General features: G+C 40.2%; 1 protein-coding gene across 3 annotated transcripts in view; it reads left to right on the top strand.

Moving 5' to 3' along the window:
- NRK (Nik related kinase) overlaps positions 1-21494 on the top strand; it is an 89455-nt gene extending 67961 nt beyond the window's left edge. For all 3 annotated transcript variants that reach the window (XM_041485145.1, XM_041485146.1, XM_041485144.1), the window contains 11 exons: positions 153-246; positions 2295-2468; positions 2940-3069; positions 3466-3624; positions 5261-5404; positions 6608-6742; positions 8482-8582; positions 9130-9279; positions 12185-12344; positions 16705-16844; positions 17681-21494. In XM_041485145.1, coding sequence (XP_041341079.1) covers positions 153-246; positions 2295-2468; positions 2940-3069; positions 3466-3624; positions 5261-5404; positions 6608-6742; positions 8482-8582; positions 9130-9279; positions 12185-12344; positions 16705-16844; positions 17681-17764 — 1471 coding nt within the window. In that variant the 3' untranslated portion in view covers positions 17765-21494. The remainder of the gene's footprint in view (positions 1-152; positions 247-2294; positions 2469-2939; positions 3070-3465; positions 3625-5260; positions 5405-6607; positions 6743-8481; positions 8583-9129; positions 9280-12184; positions 12345-16704; positions 16845-17680) is intronic.
- The last annotated feature ends 2014 nt before the right edge of the window (positions 21495-23508 follow it).

Below are 23508 nucleotides of genomic sequence, written 5' to 3'. Positions count from 1 at the left end.
ATCAGCTTGCTTTTGTACAAGAACCTTTGAGTGTAACTATTGAATGTTAATTATGTTCACTTTTGAACATGGTTATGTGTAGTTTTTTCCTTTTTTTTTTTTTTCTATTTTCCCCCCTGAAGTTCTGTTCATTAATTGGAGTTTGTTACCAGGCAACTGCTAAGCGGCAGAATTGCAGATTTCTCAAGGACGAGGGTACCAGATGGAATTGAACTGAAACCCCAAAGCACCGTGGCAGAACAGAAGGTAATTTGGCCATTTGTAAGGGGGTGGGTACAGTGAGGGGGAGTCAGGTCATTAATGTGCATGATAAACTCCATATCCATTACTTCTTGGGAGCATTCTCACTCTGAAGTCCTGCTCAGTCATTGCAAATTATGGCTATAAACCTTGAAAAAAAAATGTGTAGTTTCAGGTTTTGTGCTTCCGGTAGAAATGCTTACATTTAGGTACAGAATTGCAGTTCTTCATTTGTCCTTCTTATTGACCTATAGTAGTTTCTGATGTCAAGGTATTTTGTGAAGGTGCTGGACAAAAAGCACTGTTATTATTGTTGGTGTGCATTGTTGCTACTTTAAAAAATCTTGACTTCTTTTTATTCCAGTTTAAAGTGAACTACCTCCTACTGCTTAAAATATTACCAGAACAGGGGAAAACCACTTTATCTCTCCCTACTGGCTTAGCAAAAATTCTTGTCTTCTCATATGTCATGTTGTGGTTCCTTCCAGCTGTAGTTTCTAGTACAGGCTTTCAGTCATGTGGATTTTCCCCTGTGATAAATATCAGTGCAGAAAAGATGAAGAGAGACAAAGCAGAACAATGTTCTTTGTGGTTGAAAACAAGAAAAAAAATTACAGTAATAAGACTTGTACTTGGTGTCAGGGCCCTTTTCAGATTTTACAGCATATTCTTGCTTCACAGATAGGAAAAATAAATCACTGTGAAACTGGTGTTTTCTCCAGAGCTGTGGCAGGGTAGAAAGAAAAATGAGTTTTCTTTACCTCTGGTGTCTCTAAACTTCAGACCAGAGTGGTGACCTTCCTGCCTGGGGAGGGAGTTCCACTTGGCCTTTGTCCCACCATCCTCGAGGAAAAAAGACTCTGCTTTGGAGAAAGAATGGGGCATAAACCAGTATTTCTCTTGTGGCAAAACCAGCCCCGTGTTTCCCCTTTCCCCTGATATCCAGGCTGCTTGAGGGAAGGGAGAATGTTGGGGTCTTTGAGGCCCACCCTGAGGATGAGGGAGGATGATAAAGAATTGAGGTTTTGTGTTTTGGTGGGTTTGGAGGAAAGAGTCTGGAAGGGAGAACAGGGAGAACAGGCAGATGGCTGACATCCCATAAATTTCTCTGCTGCCTTCTAGTCTTTTCCCCCCTTCTCATGGAGACTCCCATCCCTTCCTCTGAACCCTTTTTCACCCACCAGCTACAGCCACCATGAGTCTCCCCATCATCTCCAGCATTGCTTTGCTTGTCCCATCAGCCTGGGCAGCTTTGAAGTGGTTAGGGTGTACCAAACTGCCCGAGTGATTCAAATGGGGATTTGGTTTGGTTTCGTTCCGTTGAATGTGGCTGAAAACTGAACTAAAAAGCCCCATACTGGCTTGGTTCCCCAGTCTCAAATACTGACTTGCATATTTTGGTTTCAGTTTTTACATCTAAATTAAAACATAAAATATAATCCCAGAAACCTACCTCTGACTCCATAGATAGTTCTGTCAGGGAAAGAGTTTGTGTGGTACCTCACAAAGTTCACAAGTATTTCCATGGAATGCTGTAAGGAGGTATGCAGAACCAGATGTCACTATACTGGAAATGCTGATGTTGGGTCGTACTAAATGTCCTCTTTCTGGAGTAAGGTTTCCTAATTCAGTAAATGGAAAGTAGCAATGAAATTAATGATGAAGGCCTTCAAACTAAATGCAGATCCAGAATCAAGAAGTGCCTTCTTCTGTCTGCAGTATGCCAAGGTCATGTCTGAAACTCATTAGCAAATCATTTGACCTCATATCTCTGAGGCTGAAGTTCCTTCTTTTTTGTGCTTGAGGTAACGCAGATGAAGAATATTTGTGGAGTACTTCAGGAGTAAACCCCAGATTTGTCATCTCTGATGTTTGCCACGCACTTCGGTATTTAATTTTTGGTTTTAATCTTGCCATAGGGTTTGTCTTTAAATGATGCATCAGGGAGACCACTCCTCTCCATGTGCTCATTATTTATCATCCTAATTAACTGGAGTTGCAGAGTGCATTGGAAATAAACTAAATGTGGTGTTTATCTGTATGTTCTCATGCAGGATCAAATTTTAGGGAAACAAATTCCAAACACTCAAGAAGGCCTTTGGAGCATAAACAACCAGAACTATCTCCTGCCAGATCTCCTCCAGCAAAGCCAAATTACAGACTCCTCTGTGAACCCGCCACAAGTGCCACTGACTTGCCAGGAACCTCAGAACAAACCTCTGACTAAGGTAAGAGATAAATTACAGATTGCCTGGATTGAGCTCCGGCCTTTTTATCCTGTCTCTTTTTACAATAAGTTTTTTAACTACATCCCTTCTTTCCTTTAAAAGTTTTTTTCTGGGAGGAAGATAAGAAATCTTGAGCTGCCTAACAGATTTCATTGTTCCAGTTATTTTCCCCCATCTCCTTCTCTGCTCTCTTTCTTTCCTTGCTTTGTTTTTCTCCCCTTTTGCACAAGCTACAGGTCTCACACCTTCTGCTCCTTGCCATGGCAGCATTCTGGTGTGCCTCTGCTCATTGTCCCTGGCTTTCTCCCACCAAGCTTCATGTGAGAGAGCACAGGGCAGCCCCAGAGGGCTCTGACACTGCTGTGAGCATGGGCCTGTGGGAAGAGGGGTCACTTGAGGCAGGTAACAGCTCTGTCAGAGCACCACAGGGTGTGTGCCCCAAGTTGAGGCAGCACTTGTTTCTCACTGCAGAGCCCATGTGCTGAAAGCCCACCTGCCAAGAGCAGCACATCCTCTACAACATCCTTCACATCATTTATAGATCCGAGACTTCTGCCCATCACCCCTCCCACCAGTCCAGTAGGACCTTCCTGTAGTTCTCGTGAGTATGCTTTGCCTTTGTGTTAAAATGTTCCTCCTGGGTTTTTTCTTTTTTTTTTTTTTTTTTGGCAGGTGTGGAGAGGGCTTATTATTTGGAAATGAAAACTGAGTAGTCTCCTGAAACTGGAACTTCACATTACTGTGAATTTTCATTGTACTGCTTCTGCCGTTCTTCCAGACGTGGTTTGCTGTGCTCTGCTGCTGTGTTACCACCATGCTTTCTCAGCAATGCCTGAGGAATTTTCCAGATTTCTTTTTTTTTTTTTTTTGCTATACAAAGCTCTCAGGGTGTTTTCTCACCCCTCTGGGGTTTTATTTCATTCTACCATGAACAAGGTGGTTCAGATATGAACTGTAACCAAACACATTTTCCACAACTGTGTGTCCTTCATTCCAGCATCTAGTGCCAAACCTGAGTCTGTCAGGAGGGAAAATGCAAGGAAGGGCTCCGTTGTTAATGTCAATCCAACCAATATCCGCCCACAAAGTGACAGCCCAGAAATCCGCAAATACAAGAAGAAATTCAACTCCGAGGTCCTGTGTGCTGCTCTGTGGGGTAAGCTGGGAGTCCTTGGGCAGGTGTGTGGAGGGAAGGCACAGCAGGAGTGGCTGACAGTGTCTGCTTGGCAGATTTCACAGCTGTATTGCCATTCTCCTGGCAGAGAGTGCTGGAGTGGATCCCTGAGCTGATACCTGTGTCACTTACATGGCCCTGCCTTCCGGGGACAAGACGACAAACACATGAAATGCAGCTGCAAAGGACTTCGTGCAGCAGAATGAGAAAATGTTTTGATCAAGCACCAAGTTGAAACCATGCTGTTGGGAGAGCCAAAAGTTGCAAATGTTTCAGCAGCTTTTGTGGTTCATGAGACTCAGCTGCACACGGGTACAGCTGATCACAGAGCCCTGACCCAGGGGAAATAATCCAAACACCAAGCCTTTTGCTGTCATGTGTTAGGTATTCCAAAGACCCAGAGGAGGTCAGGTCTTTCCAAAAGCTTGTCTTGCTTAGTTCCTGCTGTCACTGCTTATTCTGAATATCACTGAACCCATTGTTTAAACTTACATGGTTTTTACAGGGTCAGCTTCACATGGTGTGAAACCAAGATACAGCAGTCAGGTTGCTCTCAACAGCGGCAGACCTTGTCCCAGTTGTACATTACCCAAACTCTTGAGTGGTTGTAACTATCTTTCTGCTTCAGAAGAACAGATGTATTCTAGGGGACTCACCCAGCCTTTTACTCCTCACTTTTTGAGCATGGAATGGCAAGTGAATGAAGTAGATGGAATCTTATCCAAAGCAAATGTAGATTTCCAGTTTATAGCTTCACAGATTTTGTGTAATGTGGGTTTGTAGGAATCCAAAATTTTAAATTAAGAACAGAGCTGTGTGGTAAGGTGTGTAATTAAATGTGCATTGAGGCTGAAGAGCACCAGGTACTTGTGAGAGCATTGCCAGTGGAGGAGGGTGCTTGTTACAGCAGGATACCTTATGTTGTGTCTTTAGAATCTGCTGATTAGAAAAACAGATGTCATTCCAGCCAAACACAATTTCTGACATTCTCTGATGTCAGCAACCCAGTGGTTCTCTTCCTTAGCAGCAGTTGGATTTCAGATGGATTCACTCCTTAATTTGGCATTTGAAGGTATTTTCCAAACCAGAGACTATTTTCAAACAAACCCTGCAACTCCTTGTAACACAGTGTTTCTTCCCACAGGTTTGGTTCCCCCATTATTTGAATGTTGTATTTGGAAAAAAAAGAGTTTGGGGGGATTTTTTGGTTGTTGTTTGGGGTTTTTTTGTTGTTTTTTTGTAGTTGATAGGGACCCTTGTAACACTTAGATTGGTCTCCTGTGTCGCTGCTGTAATGACTTTTGCACTGGTCACAGTTACTTTCTGAGGTCACCTGAGAAGTTGAGGTTCACAGAATATTTTCCTTTTTGTTTAAATCAACAATGACTTCAGCACAACTACTCATCCTTCAAGTTCCATAGGTATACAGGTGTTCTGCTCAGTAAAAATTCTAATGGTGAGATCTTTTTTCCTCTGGGAAGTCATCCACAGAGCGACAGAGAAATTATCAGGTTCCATTAAGTGAGATTAAATAAAGATTGGTTCTCAAAACAGTGAACACTCAGTGACCTCTGAATCATTAGGAGACTTATGCGGTATTTTTTTCATGTATTGACAGGGGTAAATTTATTGGTGGGAACAGAGAATGGATTGTGGCTGCTGGACAGAAGTGGGCAAGGAAGAGTTTATACGCTGATTACAAGGAGACGGTTCCAGCAAATGGATGTTCTGGAAGGACTCAATGTGCTAATTACTATATCAGGTTGGTTCAGTGGCTAAAAGTATCTGACCCACGTTGGAGTTGGAGGCAATTAAAAAGAAGAATTAGGTTATAAACTAGGTTGAGGAATTTCCTCTTTCAGAAAATCACAGGACAGTTATTCTTGTTAATAGGAAAACTCTGCTGAATTTTTAACATTTACACTCCCATTCCAGAGTGGCTTTGTGACAATTCATTGCCTGGTTAATGTGTAAAATGGTTTGTGGGAAGTACAGAGCATTTCATGTTCCTAAAACGGGCTGATTCTCTGCAAGCTATAGTTTGTCACTTTTCTGGTTTGATGATGGGTGAGCATCTATCTAAGTGCAGTTCTATTAACATATCATGATATAACCTCGTCCTGTGTTCAACAAGAGGTATAAGCCATAACATGAGAATGATCTGTATTGTGAAAGCATCAGTAACATTAAGTGGAGGTTTTCAACCTCTGCCAGGAAACAGTTTGGACTCTGGCCTTATTCCCCATGGCTGAGAGTGGCCTCAAAGGATGCACATTACATACCAAGGTCAGAGGTGTGCATCCAACAGGGAGTAGCAGCTCGTCTCCAATCCAGACTCATCATGGTGGGCAGTGCCAGCTGCTGTTTGTCCCATACTGCCAGGTCCAGTTGTTGCTGGGACATGACATAGTCCTTCTCTCCAGAGTAATCTGTGGTCCCAGAGTGTTGTTGACTATGAACTTATGAACTAATACAACAAAAAGAGTGATTGAGATGAAGGATGACGAAATAATGCTCATGTGTAAAGGCATGCAGAAGAAAAATAGCTACTTGGAATGAAGATTGACAGTTAATTAGAACTACATCAATAGCTTATTCAAAGTGGCCATTGCAGGACATGCCTGTATTCCAGAATAAACAGTTACTGTGATGGTTTCTGATAGCACCTGTGTCTGTAGAAAACTGTTCTTTGGCCCGAGGGAGGAATTTTAGTCAGGTGTGAAAATCTTGCATGAAGTTTGAGTCACAAGGGAAGTGCACATGTGCCCAGTGCCATAGAATTGCTCCTGTGCCAGTTCCCCCTGCGTGTCCCCATCACTCCTCCGTGCTCTTGCTATGTTCTCTCACCCTGGCGAGGCACAAGGACCCGCTGTACTCAAGGTCACAAAACTCTAGCTTTTTGTAAGTGAGGGAGAGTTTGTACTTCAGGAAGTTAAAGTGTTCTGTCTCTTCTTGCAAATCCCAGGGAAGAAGAATAAGTTGAGGGTGTATTACTTGTCATGGTTGAGAAATAAAATTTTGCGCAATGATCCAGAGGTGGAGAAGCGGCAAGGCTGGGTGTCCGTGGGTGACCTGGAAGGCTGTGTGCACTACAAAGTTGGTAAGGATTTCCTGGTTTTTCCTTAGAGAGATTCTTAATCATCCTCCTTTTTCATCTTCTGACAGCAGCATTTTTCAGCTTTGTTTCAGGATTGTATTGGGTGAATATCTCATAGTCCTTTCAAGACTCCCTGTTGTACATGGCCTTGCTCCCTGTCGTTTCAGGCAGCATCTCTTCTTGCAGCAGTTACCAGATGATGTTATGGTGTTCCCTGTAATGGCTGGAAGGAGGGACTGCCAGCCATGGTCTGTGCTCAGTCAGTGGTTCCTTTTTTTGTAGTTACTTAAGGTTTTAATTGAACTGATGTTTTCCACCTCCTCAGCTTCCCTCTTGGCCCTAGGTAACTGCCAAGAAATTGGACCTAGTTCAAGTACTAGTGAATCATATTTGTAGGATGTCCTTAGGTAGATCAGCTCATCCCTTTCTCTCTCATGAAAGACCCAAATATAGCTTTGTTTAAACACCCTGGAAATGGTACCATCTCACTTTTCTTGGGCTCTCAGGCAGCTCATTCTTCAAGGTGAGTGGGAGGATTGTGATAATTTCTGTCATTTAACTATGGGGGTGGATATATGGCACAAGTATTGCTTTGGTGAAGGATGGTGTGAAAGTGGCACTTTCTTCGAAGTCAAATAAAGCCATGATACAGAGGAGTGCAGGAAATGTGAGGTGGCTGCTCCTCATTAATACCTTGCTTCATGGTTTTCCTTTTTGGCTTTAGAAGTGGCAAGGGTTAAACTCAAGGAAGAATATGAAACAGATGTGTGTTGTTACTTTAACTGTGATTACAGCTAAGCACCCACATATTCCGCTTCAGTTGCTCATCCTTGGGTTTGGTGCATTTTTAAAAAACACAATGACAAAATACTTATCCTAAAATTAGGCAAACATTTGGTAGGAGCTTCTGTGTTTACATATGACAAGCCACTCCTGCGTTTTTGACAGCACAGCTGCTGCTGTTTTTCTCCTGGTGAATCTTCTTGTATCTTGACCTTTGGTTGTACAGCTATTTTTCCAGGTAGAAAAGAAAAAAAAAAAAATTACTCTTCTGCATTTTGATGGAGTTTGCTGAGTTTTCTTGTTCTCTGCCTATGTGAGATAGCATCCTGTTTTCCATTGTGAAAACACAATGCACAAAGAAATCTTAATTTTCAATGCATGATTCTTCATTTATTCTCAATGGGCCCAGCATGACCTTAATTGTCTTGGAGAAATTGCTCATCTCTTAAATGCTTACTCATCTTAGAAAGATGGGAGTCCTTCACCCACACAGCACCTGGGGATTTAACCCACAGATGAGCAGTGAAATGAAAATTCATCCTGCCAAGTCTGACAGAATTGTTCATCCAACAACCACCAGTCCTCCAACAGCAGCTTATTCATAACCAGTGGTGATGGGGTGTGTTCATACTTAAAAAATCAAGCAGGTTGGTTTAGCTGTAGGGTCAAGACCTTTTCTCTAAATAGTGAGATTTTTTTTTTTTCATCACTATTTGAAAAGGAATATATAAATATTGGTAACAGTCATTTGGCTTTACTGAAAATAAATGAATTCTAAGTTTCCAGCCAAGGTATTGTCACTGGTGACATTAAACATTGATGTCCAGAATGCATTCGTCTCCCATGCTGGATAATGTCTGCCTCTACAAGTAATCCATTGAAATTATTTCATGTGATGAGATGGTCTTTGATTTAAGCATCTGTCTGGTACCTAAGGAATTGTTCTTCTTGTATTACAGTAAAATATGAGAGAATCAAATTCCTTGTAATCGCTTTGAAAAACTCAGTGGAGGTTTATGCTTGGGCTCCAAAGCCTTATCACAAATTCATGGCTTTTAAGGTAAGTGAAACATCACTTTGGTTCAGATGTGTCACTGTCTCTCATCTACCCTCTGCTTTTGTTTTATTCTACAACATTTATTCTAGCTAAAGATAAACTGAGTATTCTTTTAAAGAAAATGTAGTGCATTTGATGTACTTTGGAGATGGCAAACATGAAACTGTCACAGTTGTGAGTGTTACATGTGAATAACTTGTTTCTCTCTACCCCAGCCAAACTTAGCGGGTGCTGTGCCAAAATGTGCATTTGAATTGGCAAAGTTGATGCTGATTTCCCTCAAAAGGGGAGGAAATTAAACACAGTGGTAGTCAGCCTACTTTTTGCCTAGTCCATTTCTAGAATCTTGATTTCTTTTTCATACCACAAATGAATTATCCAAGTTCTTGCAACTCGGTGGATGATGGATACTTAGCTCCTTAAATGTAACCTACTATTTTACCAAAATAGCTGTCTAACTTTTGAGTTTTGAGAATTCTTAGGATCCTAAATGTAGTTCTGCAAACCAACAGTTTTATTGTGCTACAAACTGTATTTTTCTTTTTTCCAGTCCTTTACCTCACTTCATCACAAACCACTGTCAGTTGACCTGACTGTTGAAAATGGGCAAAGACTAAAGGTCATATATGGCTCAGTAGTGGGATTTCATGCCATTGATGTGGACTCTGGATCTGTGTATGACTTGTACCTTCCAACACACGTAAGAGAATCCAAAAAACTACATTAATGTCTTTGTTCTTTGGGCTGTGTATTGATGATGATCAGGTTAAGAATTGTGCTATTTTTCAATAGAATGATTAGTGGCAGCTAATACGCATAGTTTTATAACACTGAAGTCCTGTTTAAATGCTTTTATTACATTTAGAATATCAATTTTAGTGGATTAATGTCAGAAAGCCTATTGTATGGACAGTACTATTTTTAATTGATTTATCCTGGAAATTTAGGACTAAAACAGTCAAAGACACAATAATATCTACATGCATTTAGGTGACTTTACAATCTGCCACTGTGCAGACAGCAGCAACCAACTTCAGACTAAATAAATTTGCTGATCTTCTTGCCATTTAGCTGCCCATGAAACCACTCTGTAAATTCTGAAGAAGTTTTACATTTTCCTTGGGACTTTCTCATTAGATTGTCAGTAAGTTAGCATGAAGGTGTTGATTTCAGGTTTATGTGTACATCCTGCATTGTGTCTGTTTGAGGTGATGGTGATCACTACATTCCTGCTTCAGCTCAGATAACAGCAAATTGCCCTGCAGAAGTGAATGGCTGGCCTGAGGCTGTCCAATATCAAGTCTATGCTATGGTGTTAATATTTTTGGATTTTTGTTTGTTTGCTTATTTTTTTAGCTATTCTTTTCAAAGCTGTGAGTCCCAAAAGCCAAAGAATCTTGGGGGCTTAGGTTCAGCAAACTGGCAAGTTCCAGACTGGCTCCAGTCTGATGGGAGGCCCCTGGCAGAGAAACTTCTGTGCACACTTGAACCCTCCCTGAAATCAACAGTGCTCCACAGGGGCTGGGGGTGCCATGGCCACTTTGCATCCCCAGACCGTGTGTCCCAAAGTTATGCATGGGAGGTCTGAAGAAATCTCATCCTAGATCTGCATGTTGCAGCCTGTGCTGTGAATCCATCTATTTTTAACTTCTCTCCACTCTCAGCCCCTTGTTTTCAACCCAAATGAAAACCCCATTCCTCCTGTGCAAGCCACTTGATCACTCTGCTGCCCCTGCAAGCCACAGCCTCCACGTTCTGTCAGACCTGTGTTCCTCATGGGCACGGTGTGTAAGATTGGCTGTTAGATTTATAGACTGCTCTTAACTGAAAAATGACTTCTAGCAGTTCTAACTGTTGAATCACCTGCTAAAGGCTTTGTTTATTTCTGTGTTGGTTTTTTAAGGTACTTAGTATTTGTCTTGTTAGAGGGTTTATTTAATCCGACAGTACCTTTGTTAACTGTGCAGCTATGATGAATGCCCATCAGTTTGTAAATTGAAGTGTGGTACCCACGTGCCTTTGTGGAAGTGGGTTGCTGAGCAAGGTGAGCAGTGACTTGTCAAAAGGATCATTAGCATAATTGCCCAAGAGAAGAAAGGCAAAGAAAAAAAGTGAACTTTCTTAGAGGCTTTACTTTTTCAACTAGCTGCAAATACAATTAGGTACCTGATGAGAGAGATTTCCCAGGTGACTGCCCTGAATATGTGGGGCACCTGAGACTGACTGTATTTGTGTGAGCTCTTCAGCCACAAGTTAGCACGGACTAAAAATATATTTTTCTTTCAGAGTCTTAGACCTGAAATAAATCAGCTCCTACAGCAGCTCTATCTTTTTTGATACTCTATTATTTTGAAAGAGCTAGAACTGGATACTTATCTCAAGGAGCTTTGTGGTGGCAATAGCCCAGACTGTAACAGGCTGACTTGAGATACTCTTGCTTTCTGGTAGCCTCTTTTCCTGGTTCCCCACCTCTTTCTTCATCTCTTACCTGCTGCGGTCGCTCATGCGGGTCCCGAGGCGGCGCATTAAAATTGCTCTGCGGCTCTGGATCCCCGTTCTAGTGTTACGGATAGTTGTTGCCGAGGCACGGAGTCAAGTGGGTGGCCTGAGTGTATTCAGTTTGGCAAGTACAGCTTCAGTGCTTCTTTTACTGTTCGTTGTGCCCTTACAGTGTGCATAAATGTCTGTGCTTGAGGGGAAAAAAAAAGACCTGTGTGTGGCTGGCTTGTGAGAATGATGTAAAGCTCCAGTCATATGCATCCTATAAAAATATTAATTGTGGTGGTTTAATTTACTGTGTACCATCCTGGTTTGAGTAGCGCTTTAAACAAGGAAGTGCTTTGTTACTGTTTTTTTAAGGCTGTCCTCTTTTTCTTTCAAAAATGCTTTCACAAAACCCCACCTTCATGGTTGTATACTTCACTTTTGGTTTTTTGGTTTTTTTTTGCTTGGGATATGTTGGCTTCTGGGAGAGATTCGTGTGAGTGAAATGCACTGTTCCTGTGGCATGCAGAGGTGTGCCCAACAGCAGTCAAATGGGCAGCTATTTGTAGTGAAGGATCGGGGAAGGGAAAGACAGAGTGAAAAGGTCCAGGGAACTTTTTACAGCAAGATGAATATAATTAAATTTGCAGGTTTTTAACTTGTGAGTGGGGAAAGGGAAATATCATGGAAAGTGAAAGCACTGATCTCCTGGAATGTGGAAGTTTCTGTCCATCTTCTGAAAAAGTTGTGAATTCAAATTTATTTCACCTTTCTCCTATTTGTATAATGCAAGTATTTTGTAAGGGACTAAGTAAATATTATTGTGTCTCAATGGCTCCATGGCTTCTTGAAACCAATTAACACTGGTAAATTTAATGTGAACTATTGAACATTGATTTATTTGCAAACCTGCTGTCATATTCAAAGGGGGGAGAAGGGGAGAAAGTCTGTTTTAGAGGCTTACTAGCAAACTATACAGCCTCTGAGAACAGGCATTTCTTTCACTTTCCATGAGCCATGAGCTAGTTCTTTTTATTGCTCTGCCAAGCTAGTTAGATCGATGTCATCACTGAAATTGCAGTCTGTGTTCTGATATAAATCTTAGTAAAATACGATTCTAGATCCAGGGGACGATTCGCCCCCATGCCATTATCATCCTCCCGAACACCAGTGGCATGGAGCTCCTGCTCACCTACGAGGATGAAGGCATCTACATTGATATATATGGGCATTTCACAAAGGAGACTGTTCTACAGTGGGGAGAAATGCCAGCATCTGTAGGTAGGTATGAAAAATAGCTGTTAAATATAAGGTGCTGCTGCATGAAGCCTGACTTCTTTATGAGGTTTGTATCTATGTGAAAATGGTTGTATGGCACATAAAGCAGCTTCTGAGCAAACCAGATGCGTAAAAGAGTAAACAGATTTATGGGTGTTTGTGTTAACACAGGCAATAATTGCAATAGGGACTTCTCATTTGGACACAGTCTGTATTCTTCTCACACTGTTTATTGCATCACACGTTGACTATACAGACAGACTTCACTGAGAATGCAGCTTACCACCAGTTTCCACAGGGAGAATTATGTGAATTACAGAGGGGAAGAAGTGTTTAGGTTGTTCATAGCTGACAGCATTTTATGTAGAAATTCACAGCAACTGAGGGGTCAGTTACTGAAGAGATCTGTAACTGCTGTCAAATGGCCCCTCCATTTTAGCACTTTAAATTCACAGGGCTGCCATCTCAGGATATTTGTGATAGATTCTTAATCTCCCCATGCTTGCAGTTGGCTGTGTAGGAGGAGATTCTGGTTGTACTGCAGCCAGGACAGCTGTTTGTTTCACCTTTCCCATAGGGCTTCACGCTAACAGTATGGGGAAATGAAGAACAAAGCAGGCAGATTTTTGGGTTTATTACTTGTTAATTTCTGTCTCACTCCTGTTCTTTATTTTAAAACAAACATACCAACAAAACAAGTCCAAGACAATTAGACTGCACAGAAGCCTGTCGTTAGCTTGGAGGAAACTGCATACCACTGTGAAAAATCAAGGATGTTCACCTTTTTCCTTTCACTTCTACCTGAGTCATTTTAGGGAAAGCCCATCTTTGGGATGTGGTACAAACCAAATGTAACTTCTGATTGAAATGATACTTCCACTAAAAATTAACCTGACCTATAAACACACAACTCAAACTTCAGATAAGGCCTCTGTTAACTGTTATTTTAATAATTTTACCCCTAACTCCTATTAATTTTCTTAATCCTTTGATATCCTTGGCTGCAGACAAAACCATTCTAAGTGTGAATAACTGTTATTTAAATGGCCCAACTTAGGGGCAACTTGATAGTTTCTTAAAAGATCCTCTTTTCCTGGGATTTCTGTACCAATTTCAAACCTCCTGAAGTCTGTATGAGCATGTCTCAATTTTCACTCTCTGTTGCAGAGACAGAAGGGTCTTGTGTTACCCTGTTGCTCTCTAGTCATCCTTTGCTTATTTCTTGATTTATTTAAACAAGTATTTTGAAAGAAAAGTTTGTAGTTGGTGAGAGTATTTTGATACAAAAAATAAAAAAGTTTGTATTATAATCGATGGATTTAGGGCAAAGAATCTAAATATGTCTTATTCATAGTCTTAAATTGGGACCTCTGTGACCAATCTGTTAATAAGAAATCGGAGAGAGGAAGCTGAAATCCCATGGGAAATTAAAAAACTGTGGAAGTATTCTATGTTTAATCTGAAAGACGTACACATATGTAGGGCTAAATATAAATATAGCTGTAATATTTCCTATAAAACAGGTTTCAAAAAGGCATTAAGAAACATCAGGTTAATAAGATTTGGGAGCACTCTTGCCCTTTTGTGTGAGTAATGAATTATTTACAGTATGTAGCCACAAAGGGTTGACACAAATCTGGATATTCCCAGAGGAACTAGTAAAAGTCTTTATTTCCTTTTCCCTGTACATTTTAGAAGCAAGAAGACCATTCTGTAGAGAAACAGTGTTACCAAAAGGTGGTTAAATTACTCTCTCAATGCTCTACAACATACCAGCTGGAAGCAAAGGATATTTTTATCTAAAGCTGCAGTGGAAAGTGGACTCAAAGTAACTATTCCCAAGGTGCTCGTGGTATAGGAGCTGTTGTTCCAAAATAAGACAACTTTGAGTATATCTGCTCTTGGTTCATCTCACAGGGAACACCTCTCAGAGCTCCCACATTGGAGGATTATCATGACTCAGTACTGACCCTTGAATTGATAGCCTGCTATCCTTCAAATTAATCTCCATGTATAGATAAATCCTTATTACTGGACAACTCTGCCAATGGTGTAATGAGGCCATTTTGTTTGCATGCTGTTTCAAAGAAGAAATTTGGGAAAGAATTTTTTGATTCTGCTGCAAAGCTGAGATTTAATGCTACTTGTACTTAAATCTGCCGTTGTCAGTTGCGAGGTTCTGGGTATATTGGCCAGACAGCAGAGCATCAGGGCTGAACTTGGTGTATCTGGTTTATTCTGTTCCTGTTTTGAATACTGCCTGGAGGTCAGATCTCTTCAGAACACAGCAGAAGTGGCCCAGCAGATGACCTAGAGGTTGCAGTAGAGACTAATGAAGTGGTTACTGGGAGCTGCAAGGAAGCTATCAAATTGAAATCTGCCAAAGGCACAGATACAGACACAGCAGAGTGGCAGCTGGAGTGTAAATTTCATGTAGTGGAAAAGATCAGGAGACTTATTAGTTCTTTATTGCTAGACCTATATGACCTATACTAAACAGTGCAGCCACAGAACAGTTTGGTGCTGTTTATATATATGCACCTGCTTTGCTTCCCACCCCCAGAACCACAGGGTACCTTTGTCTCTATTGTGTTCAAAAGTGAACTTTGAAAAGATTAATGTGATGTCAGTTGCTACAAAAATAGCAAAACTTTGAGTCTTGTATCATTTTGATGTTCTTCACTTTGTGTGTGGTCTGGGATTACTTTTCAGATACTGTAGGTTGCATGGGTGCTGCCCTGGGCTCATCCTGCTACTGCTGCACTGTTCACAAATGTTAATGACACTTTCTCCACAGCCTACAGCAATGATGCCCTGTTGTACAGCCTGAAGCACAAACAAAAGATTGTAAAATATATTCATTTCATGGGTTTGAGTTTTAGAAAAAATATTCCTCCTCTTTTGCCACTCACCCTTGGTTACTCACTACTGCTTTGCTTTTAAAACAGGTTGATTTCTTCCTCTTTCCTCATGACTGGAATACTGGGAAAGAATTATCTTGCCCTCAGCACTAGTGGCAGGGAAGCTTTCAGTGTGCACAAAGAATAACTGAAAGTCTTCTGAACAGATTTAGGGGAAATTTATAGACTCTGAGGAAACTAAAATCACAACACTGTAACCAAACCATATGTCTTTCCAAGGAGGTAGGATTTTCATGCATTTGTTCTAACAACAATCATAAAGCAAGGATTCCAAGTTAATATTAAATCAGCCCTGCTAGAAGTATATACAGTCACGTGAGCATATTGCCTTTATTTTCTGCTGTCCTTCTCAAGCAGGATTGCAGGCTGCTGTTTCCAGTATCAGTCTGTACTGAAAGTTCAATTTTTAGACAAAAACCTAAATCAACACAGAAGGTTTTAAGAAGCAGACCTTGCTCACACTAGTAATGTAGGGCAGATATACACTGTCCAATGAAGCTAAAACCCAGTCCAGTGCACACATTCCCTCTACATCATTTTAGAGCAACAGAATTCTCAGACTAGTGAAATGACAGTTGATAGTTGAGCAAGAAGAACAACTCCTGAGCACTGACTACCAATAGAGCTTAACTAATGTGATTTTACCTTGGAAGCCCATACAAGTACCAGTCAGAGGGTTTTCACTGAAACTGTGCCTAATTTGAAATCTGTGGTCTTAACTCCTTCATCACTATTCCAGTTTCTTATTGCCAGATTTAAGGGGAGCATTGTAGTAAGCTTCCACGGTGCTAGAATATCTTCTTTTATTTGGAAATATTGCATATAACCAGGGATGGGAAGACACCAAATTAATCATGCCATGGTCTCAGATTCTGAAGTATTTAGGTTTCAGACTAAGCCGAACTCCATAGTAAATACGAACCCAGCTTCTTAATAGGAACAGAGTACAGTGGGTGCAGAGAAGACAATCAAGACTTTTCTAGAATATGAACAGTTAAAGGATGAGAGCAAAGATGGGCACAATTTGCACCAAGATATTAGGAAGAAACGTTCAGCCTTGAAAGTAGTGATGCATTGCAGCAGGGTCTTGGAAAGCTTGTGAAATATCCATCAAACCATATCTGTACAAGCCTTGTCTATTTTGGCCCCACTTTGGGGCCAGTGGTTAAACAAGATGCCCTTCAGAGTTTTCCTCCAAGCTTTTGTGAGTCTAAAATATACAGCAGTAGTTAAGATTTATGTCTAGAGTTCAAAATAAGTCTGAGAGGACAAACTGAAATTTAGTTACTATTCCTAAGGCTTTTTGTGTAAACTTAAAATATTAATTCAGAATATATTGTTATCAAAGAGAAATGCTTCAGATCCATAATTAACATAAATGAGGCAAGAATCAGTCTTTCCGCTGTTAAATAGTAACTTTTTTCTTTTTCTTTTTTTTCTAGCTTACCTTCAGTCCAATCAGGTCATGGGCTGGGGAGAAAAAGCAATTGAACTACGCTCTGTGGAAACAGGAAATCTGGAAGGAGTATTTATGCACAAGAAAGCACAGAAGCTAAAATTTCTATGTGAAAGAAATGACAAGGTACAGAAATGACTAGAGTCAGAGTGTGGTGACTTAGCAAAAATGAGTAATAGCTGACTATGACAGACCAGTTAATTTTGGTAACTTTGTTACTGGTTATTTCCTACCTTGGTATAACTTCCCTCTTCAAAGCCAGAGTAGTCACTGGTCCCACAAAGCACCCATTATGGATATTCCTTAGGGATGTTGCACACATTCTCACCACCAGCTGTTAGAGCTCTCTATTCCGCCCAGCCCTCACTGCTATCAGAGATAACAAATACAGGCATTGTGAACTGCACACCACCACAGGTATAGTGGGGAGGGTTAGTGAGTGAGCCCCAAAAATTCCCAGCTACAGGATTGCCTGTCCTGGGCTACTGAAGTTACAGGCCGTTCAAAGCAGTCATCAGGGGGAAAAAAACCCCAACCCCCCCCGCCCCACCCCCCCCCAAAAAAAAACTCTTAATTGCAGACACCAGGGTATGAATAATCAGATGTAATTTCTTGCATATAACAATTTTGGTAAATGTTCTTTGAAATCTGTTTAGTCCCACTGTCATATTTAGAAAACTGAAACCCTAAAACCTTAGATTAATTATTTTTAGATGTTTTCCTATGTCTTTTCAAATAGGGAAAGAAATACATTAAAAATATGCAGTTGTATCACACGTACAGTTTCACTTTAAAAAGTTTCTCGTGGGATTAAAATTCAATTGTGATATATGTATATCCTTGTATTTGGGATTGTGGCATTCTATCACCTTTCTTATATGAGTAAAAATATTTTCATAAATATAAACTGACAGTAGCATCTTTTTTTTTCTTTTTTCTTTTTTTTTTTTTTTCCTTTCAAGGTGTTCTTTGCATCTGTGCAGTCAGGAGGCAGCAGTCAAATATACTTTATGACTCTTGGTCAAAATGTACTATTCAACTGGTAAAGCACATCAAAATGAAGAAAATGAAAAAATTCCCTGTAGGTAGCAGTGTAAAATTCTCAGAGGTAACACACACAAATTTGCACTTCTTACCTACAAAAATGTTGTCATTATTGACTTATTAAAATTCATATTCTTTCAGTCTGGAAAGAATTCCATTTTCCTGTTGAAGTATTGCAAACATGTTTAGTTTGTCTTTCAAAGTATGTTGCAAACAAAGATTGTATTAGGAGACTTTAGTGAAGAATGTAGCCAATTTAAGAAGCTCCTTTACTCTGCAAAATGGACAGTTTCACTTTCACAGGTGATGAAATGTTGGTATCTTGAACTGAAGTCACTTTTTATGGACAGTGACAGCTGTAGGTAGATACAAAACCACAGTTGGAATCTATTTTGAATTGGGATTGGGCTCCTTTTGCAGTTTAAGGAAGCTGTTACTGTGTCACCAAGGTGAACCTGAATGACTTGTCCAAGCCTTACAACAGGGAAGGAGTAAGGGTTTGTGGTGGGTCCCAGCAGACCAGAAGGCTTGAGGGATCCTCCTTGGACCTTGAGGGGTCATCCCCTGTGCTGGGTGGATAGGTGTGTTTCAGTACAGAGTTGTAAAAATAGTTAATTCTGAACATGTGCCCCAGCTGGGAGATTTTTACAAACGCAGAGGGGGACAGACTTTGTGTTTCTCTCAGGGCTGGATGCCTGAGCCCATAGACACAGTTACTGTAGGATGTATTTGTAAAACAGTTTAAATAGTCTGTCAAAATCATACATGCATAAAGCATTATGAAACAGAACCTATAACTTTCATTCACAGCTGGGACCCACACTCATATGAATTGATTTAAAGGCACTACCCATGTATATAAAGAAGGGCACAAGAGCAGGCACTTTCTTTTCTTCCTTCTTGCTCTTTCACATCAAGTCTTTGTGTATTTGTATGTAAATATAATCTTTCCACAATGGCTATTAAAATTAACAAATGTATTCTTAATATAGTTATGAAAATACCCAAAGAGTTAATCTATTATAAATAGAAAAGATAAATAATTTCAGGTGCTTTCTATGCTAATTACATCTAAATAAAGCTGCGTCTTCTAGTGTTATTGGTGCCAGTGTTTCTGCATAAACTCTGTTCTCAGGGGCTTATAAGTTGGCCATAAAAATATAGAGATATAATATATACATATATATATATATATATATATATACACACTATATATAATCATATACTATGATTCAATTGTAGGGTTTAATGTAATCTTCATATAGCTGATTTTTGGATGTGCTTTGAAAATGTAGAGCATCAAATGTAATACAACAGAGCTCATTCCAGACATGATACAGTAGGGATAATGCTGTGGGCAAAAGTGAAATCACTAGTGCCAGTGCTTGAAAATAGGTGTTTTTACTTGAAATATTTGATACTGAAAGGTGCAGGAAAAGTGTGTTGGAATATCTGTTCATCTACCTCAAGGATGATGATGATTCTGTGTTGGCTGAGGCAGAAGTAGAGCTGTTGGAAGTGGCAGCTGTGCTGTCCAGTACGTCAGTCTGGTGCTGGCAGTGATGCTGTGACTGACAGGTGCTCAGAACTGCTGTCCCTGTGCGTGTCAGCAGGGAATCAAACTAGGGGCTAATCACCCTTCCCCTTGCTTCCTGTGCTGGCACCTCACTGCTGCAGGCAGGTCAGAGGTGCCTGCACTGTTGCTGTTATGTTTTTGGCTCTATGGAGGACTGCACTTTCCAAAGTTACTAACCTAGCACTTTTCACAGGCATTAGCTTATCTCAAAATGTATAGTGCTTTTTAATGAAGACTTTTCCTTTTAAATGTTTAACTAACAGAAAAACAAGCCTAAAGCCGTACTAAAAAAATACAGTAAAGTACTCAAAGTGGTTCTTAATGTATGTGAGTGATTAGCTTGTGTGCACACTTGAAACCTGAAGCGAAACTGCTTGAGCAGAGCTGTGTGACAACAGGAGCTCTGTGTGGTTGTAGTAATGTTCCTGCCTGTTGCCAGGGCCAGGGCTGGGGCAAATGAGTAAAACCTGGCTTGGCTCCCTGTGCTGCTGAACACTTGGGCTCATTGCATTGGACTCACAGAAAAAACAAACAACAAGAAAAAAAAACAAACAAAACACCAACAAAACCAAACAAGTCCAAATCTATAACAGAACCAGAGATAAAAGTTACAATTACTGGCGAAAAGTTGTAGACAATCAATTTATAAGCAACTTACTTGCTTTTGACTTAAAAGTCTAACAGACTGTGAAGGAAGAAGAGCTTTCATTTTGCACACAGTAGGTTTGCAAAACTTGCAAAGCTGCTCATGCTGTAAGTAATCAGAGATCCAGGCTGCCCTGTAATATTTTGAAAGTGTGCTTACCTCAGCAGCCTCTGCATTACAGAGGATCCATGGGATTTTTCCCTCCCCTGCTCTGGTGTCAACAGGTAGAAGGCTGATATTTTCCTGATGCTAGGGACTAGTTAAAAAGAATTTAGCAAAGAACAGTGGGAATTTATAAAAACTCATATGAACAGATTAAAGAAGCAAATGTGATCAAACCTAAGTTTACTGCAGCAGAAAATTACAACAATGACAATACGTTGGCACACTGTGAAGAAGTTTAACTCCATGCTAAAAGGGAAAAAACCAAATAACCCCAAGTTCAAGAGAGGGAATATGCACTATTACATTGGGATTGTAATTCATTCTGTTTCCCTCTATTAGCTTTCTTCTTTCTAGCTCCAATTCAAGGCAGTGAGTTGGATTTTCATCTTCCATTCACTAAAAAAAAAAAAAAAAACATTAAAAACTTTCCATGTGTAATTATGGAAAGCATGAGGCACTTAGAGGGGAATGCTTTTGAAGGATTTAGAAGTGGTATTGCAAATAGCAAGAGCAGCTGGATGCAACAAGGAGAAATCTGTGGCATTGTCTCTCTATCAAGAGATAGTCAGAATGGTTGAAGATGAGAAAGAGCCCAGAGATGTTGAGAAGAGTAACAAGAAAGGGGAAGTGTCTGAAGAGGAGGGAAAAGCTGAAGAAAAGAAACACGAGTAGCCAAAGGTAAGGGAGTGGATGTCTGGCATAGCATAGTGCTGTAGGAGGAATACAAAAGGTTAAAAGATGTTAAGGAAAAGAAAGCAGCCAAAGAAATGGAAAGGTATCTGAACTGACTGGGGGGCACTGAATGAGGGAGTATTTTGAATAACTGTTCAGCGCAAAGCAAAAGTACAAAGGCCAGAAGACAAAAATCCAGTAACCAAGGTTATCTAGACATTATTTTAACTATGCAAAATGTATATCAAATTTGTAATTTCACTTTGTGAAGTGTTTCTATAGCTGTACTCTTTCACTAGCTTTTAAAACCAAGGACTAAATTGCTTAATGTGTCTTTCTAGTGATGTCACTTTGACATGAAAGAATGCTACAGGGGCAGAATGTTAAGGATCCATGTCATTAACCCTTTGGTACATGCAGTCTCCTAATGACAGGTGGTGCTCATAATGTTATATTTGCCACACAAGAGTGTGCTAATGCTGCAGCAATGTAGAACTGTGTGTATGTGCCTGCTTTCATTTTAGGCATGGTGAACTCTCTTTTTCAGCCTGAACTTGGCACATGACTTCAAAACCTGGGAGCCATGCAAGTTATGTACTGTACATTATATATTGTTCTCTAATGTGGAAATTGTACAATTGAAACAGTAATAAAATACACTGAAAAATCAAAACTAGTATCACACTTGTAATTATTCTGTAATTGACATCGGCTGTTGTAAAAATTGTAGAAACCTTTGTTATTGTTTTCCAAATCCAGTCACCATCCTTAGGGAAACATCCATATCTGCCTGTAGGGACAAAACAAATATATATCCTTGTATGGATAAAGATGTTCAAGTGACAGTGTGAGAGTTCAGACTGGACAGTGTTCCTGAGGGTGACAGCCAGTGCTGTGCTGCTATTGAGCTTCACTGGATTTTTGTGTGTCTGCCCTTCTCTTTACACAAACACCCCATGGGATGAGGGCAGTGGAACTACAGCAAAGGGACAGCTTGCAGTCACTGATGCTACAAGAACTGGCTTTTGTGCACATTAGCCTGAATGCCAGGTTAGCCCAAGTCACTTTTTCTCAGGTAAGCTCACACAGTCTTTATTGCCACTTGCATTGTTTCTTCAAAGACCCTCAGAAAAGCTGGGTTACATGTTCAGTTCCATGGTTAAACAGCTGTATTTAAATTAAGCATAAGTAAACCTGCAGTTTATAGAAAAGACTTGTATAGATTTTAAAACCTGTGCAGTAAAGTCAAAGTTCCACACACCAAAAGTGTAAGAAATTTTCCTGCAGATAACCCACCACTTTCTTAAACTGCCTTTCAAAATGCAGAGAGCTGATTAAAGAGCAAGGTTGTGTCAGCTGGGTAATCACCCAAAATGTTATTTTAGTATTACTTAACCACTTCTGTTATTTTCTAAAAAGATTTAACAAAAGCACCTAGGAAATAATGGTGAAATGCATCAGAAAAACTTTTCTATTTTTATCCTCAAAACACTTTGTGGTGAACAACTTTTGCAGTAAGCTTTATGATCTTGCACACCAGTTAATTTTTTTTTAATCTAGAGCATTACCTTTTATTGGTTTGTGCCTTTCATTTCTCCAATGTATTTTAAATGTAATATTTAACAGAATGTAATAACATCCTCCTATTCAGCATAGCTCATTCCTCACTGCTGTAAAAGCTAACTACTGTTTTCTTAAGTTGTGTTGTATGTAAAACCTAAGATATTTGACCGCTGATTGTCTCTGAGAATTTGAGACTATTGATTGACCAGGGGTGAATACAAGTATTGTTTAGCACACTTGGTTGTAGGCACATAAAACTCATATTGTCTTCAATGAGCTGCTTACACACCCTGATGAAGCAGGCTCAGCATAACACCAAGCCCTTAGTTCTTGTGATGTGGTACAGCCATCTGCTGATGGCTCCTCTCCAGTCATTACTGATTCATTCCCTGTTTCTCAACTTCCAGTTTCTAATACAGTCATGTCAGTCCCACTGTTCAGGTGTGGTAGGGAAATCACACCTAGCTGAACTCACAGACATAACGAGTCTTTAAAATTTGTTTGCACGCTGACAGCAGGAGATTTACCCTTGTTCCAGTTTTGAAATTGGTATGTTAGCTGGACCTCTGCTGGTGAGAAAGAAGGCAGCAGGAGCAAGTTCCTAAGAGAAGGAGCACTCTTGTATCTGAACCTGCAATGCATACAGATTTATTCAGTACAAAGTATAAACTCTGCTATCAGTCCACATCAGTCCATTACCACTCCACAAAAGCTTCAGCTTCAATGAATGAAACCCCAGTGACCCGCAATAAAAATGGCAACAAATGCACATGTAACAATAACCTGTGTATGAATAAGTTTCTTCTGCAAATCACATCATGAGCACAGACAAAAGTGCAGATAAGCTGGGAGTGGTCCACAGATTTCCTCATTATACCCACAGGTTATTTAATAACTAAAAAAAGTGTACGCTGTAGTTATCTGTTGTATGTGATGTGAAGTCACATCCTGTGCAAGATCATTTTGGGTCATGTTCATGTTTTTAAACTGTAAATGCCATTTTATCAGTTCACACAAGTCATGTGTTTACTGGGGAAGAAAGACACGCTGTGGAAGTTTTACCCAATACTTAGCTTCAACATAACACAAATGACTGATTTGTTTTAAATTTTCTCACTAAGGAA

Source organism: Pyrgilauda ruficollis, unplaced genomic scaffold (assembly GCF_017590135.1).
Source record: "Pyrgilauda ruficollis isolate IOZ18807 unplaced genomic scaffold, ASM1759013v1 scaffold7, whole genome shotgun sequence".
Taxonomy (NCBI): domain Eukaryota; kingdom Metazoa; phylum Chordata; class Aves; order Passeriformes; family Passeridae; genus Pyrgilauda; species Pyrgilauda ruficollis.
Note: the sequence above shows the minus strand (reverse complement) of the source record. Positions and strands in the feature narration are given on the sequence as shown.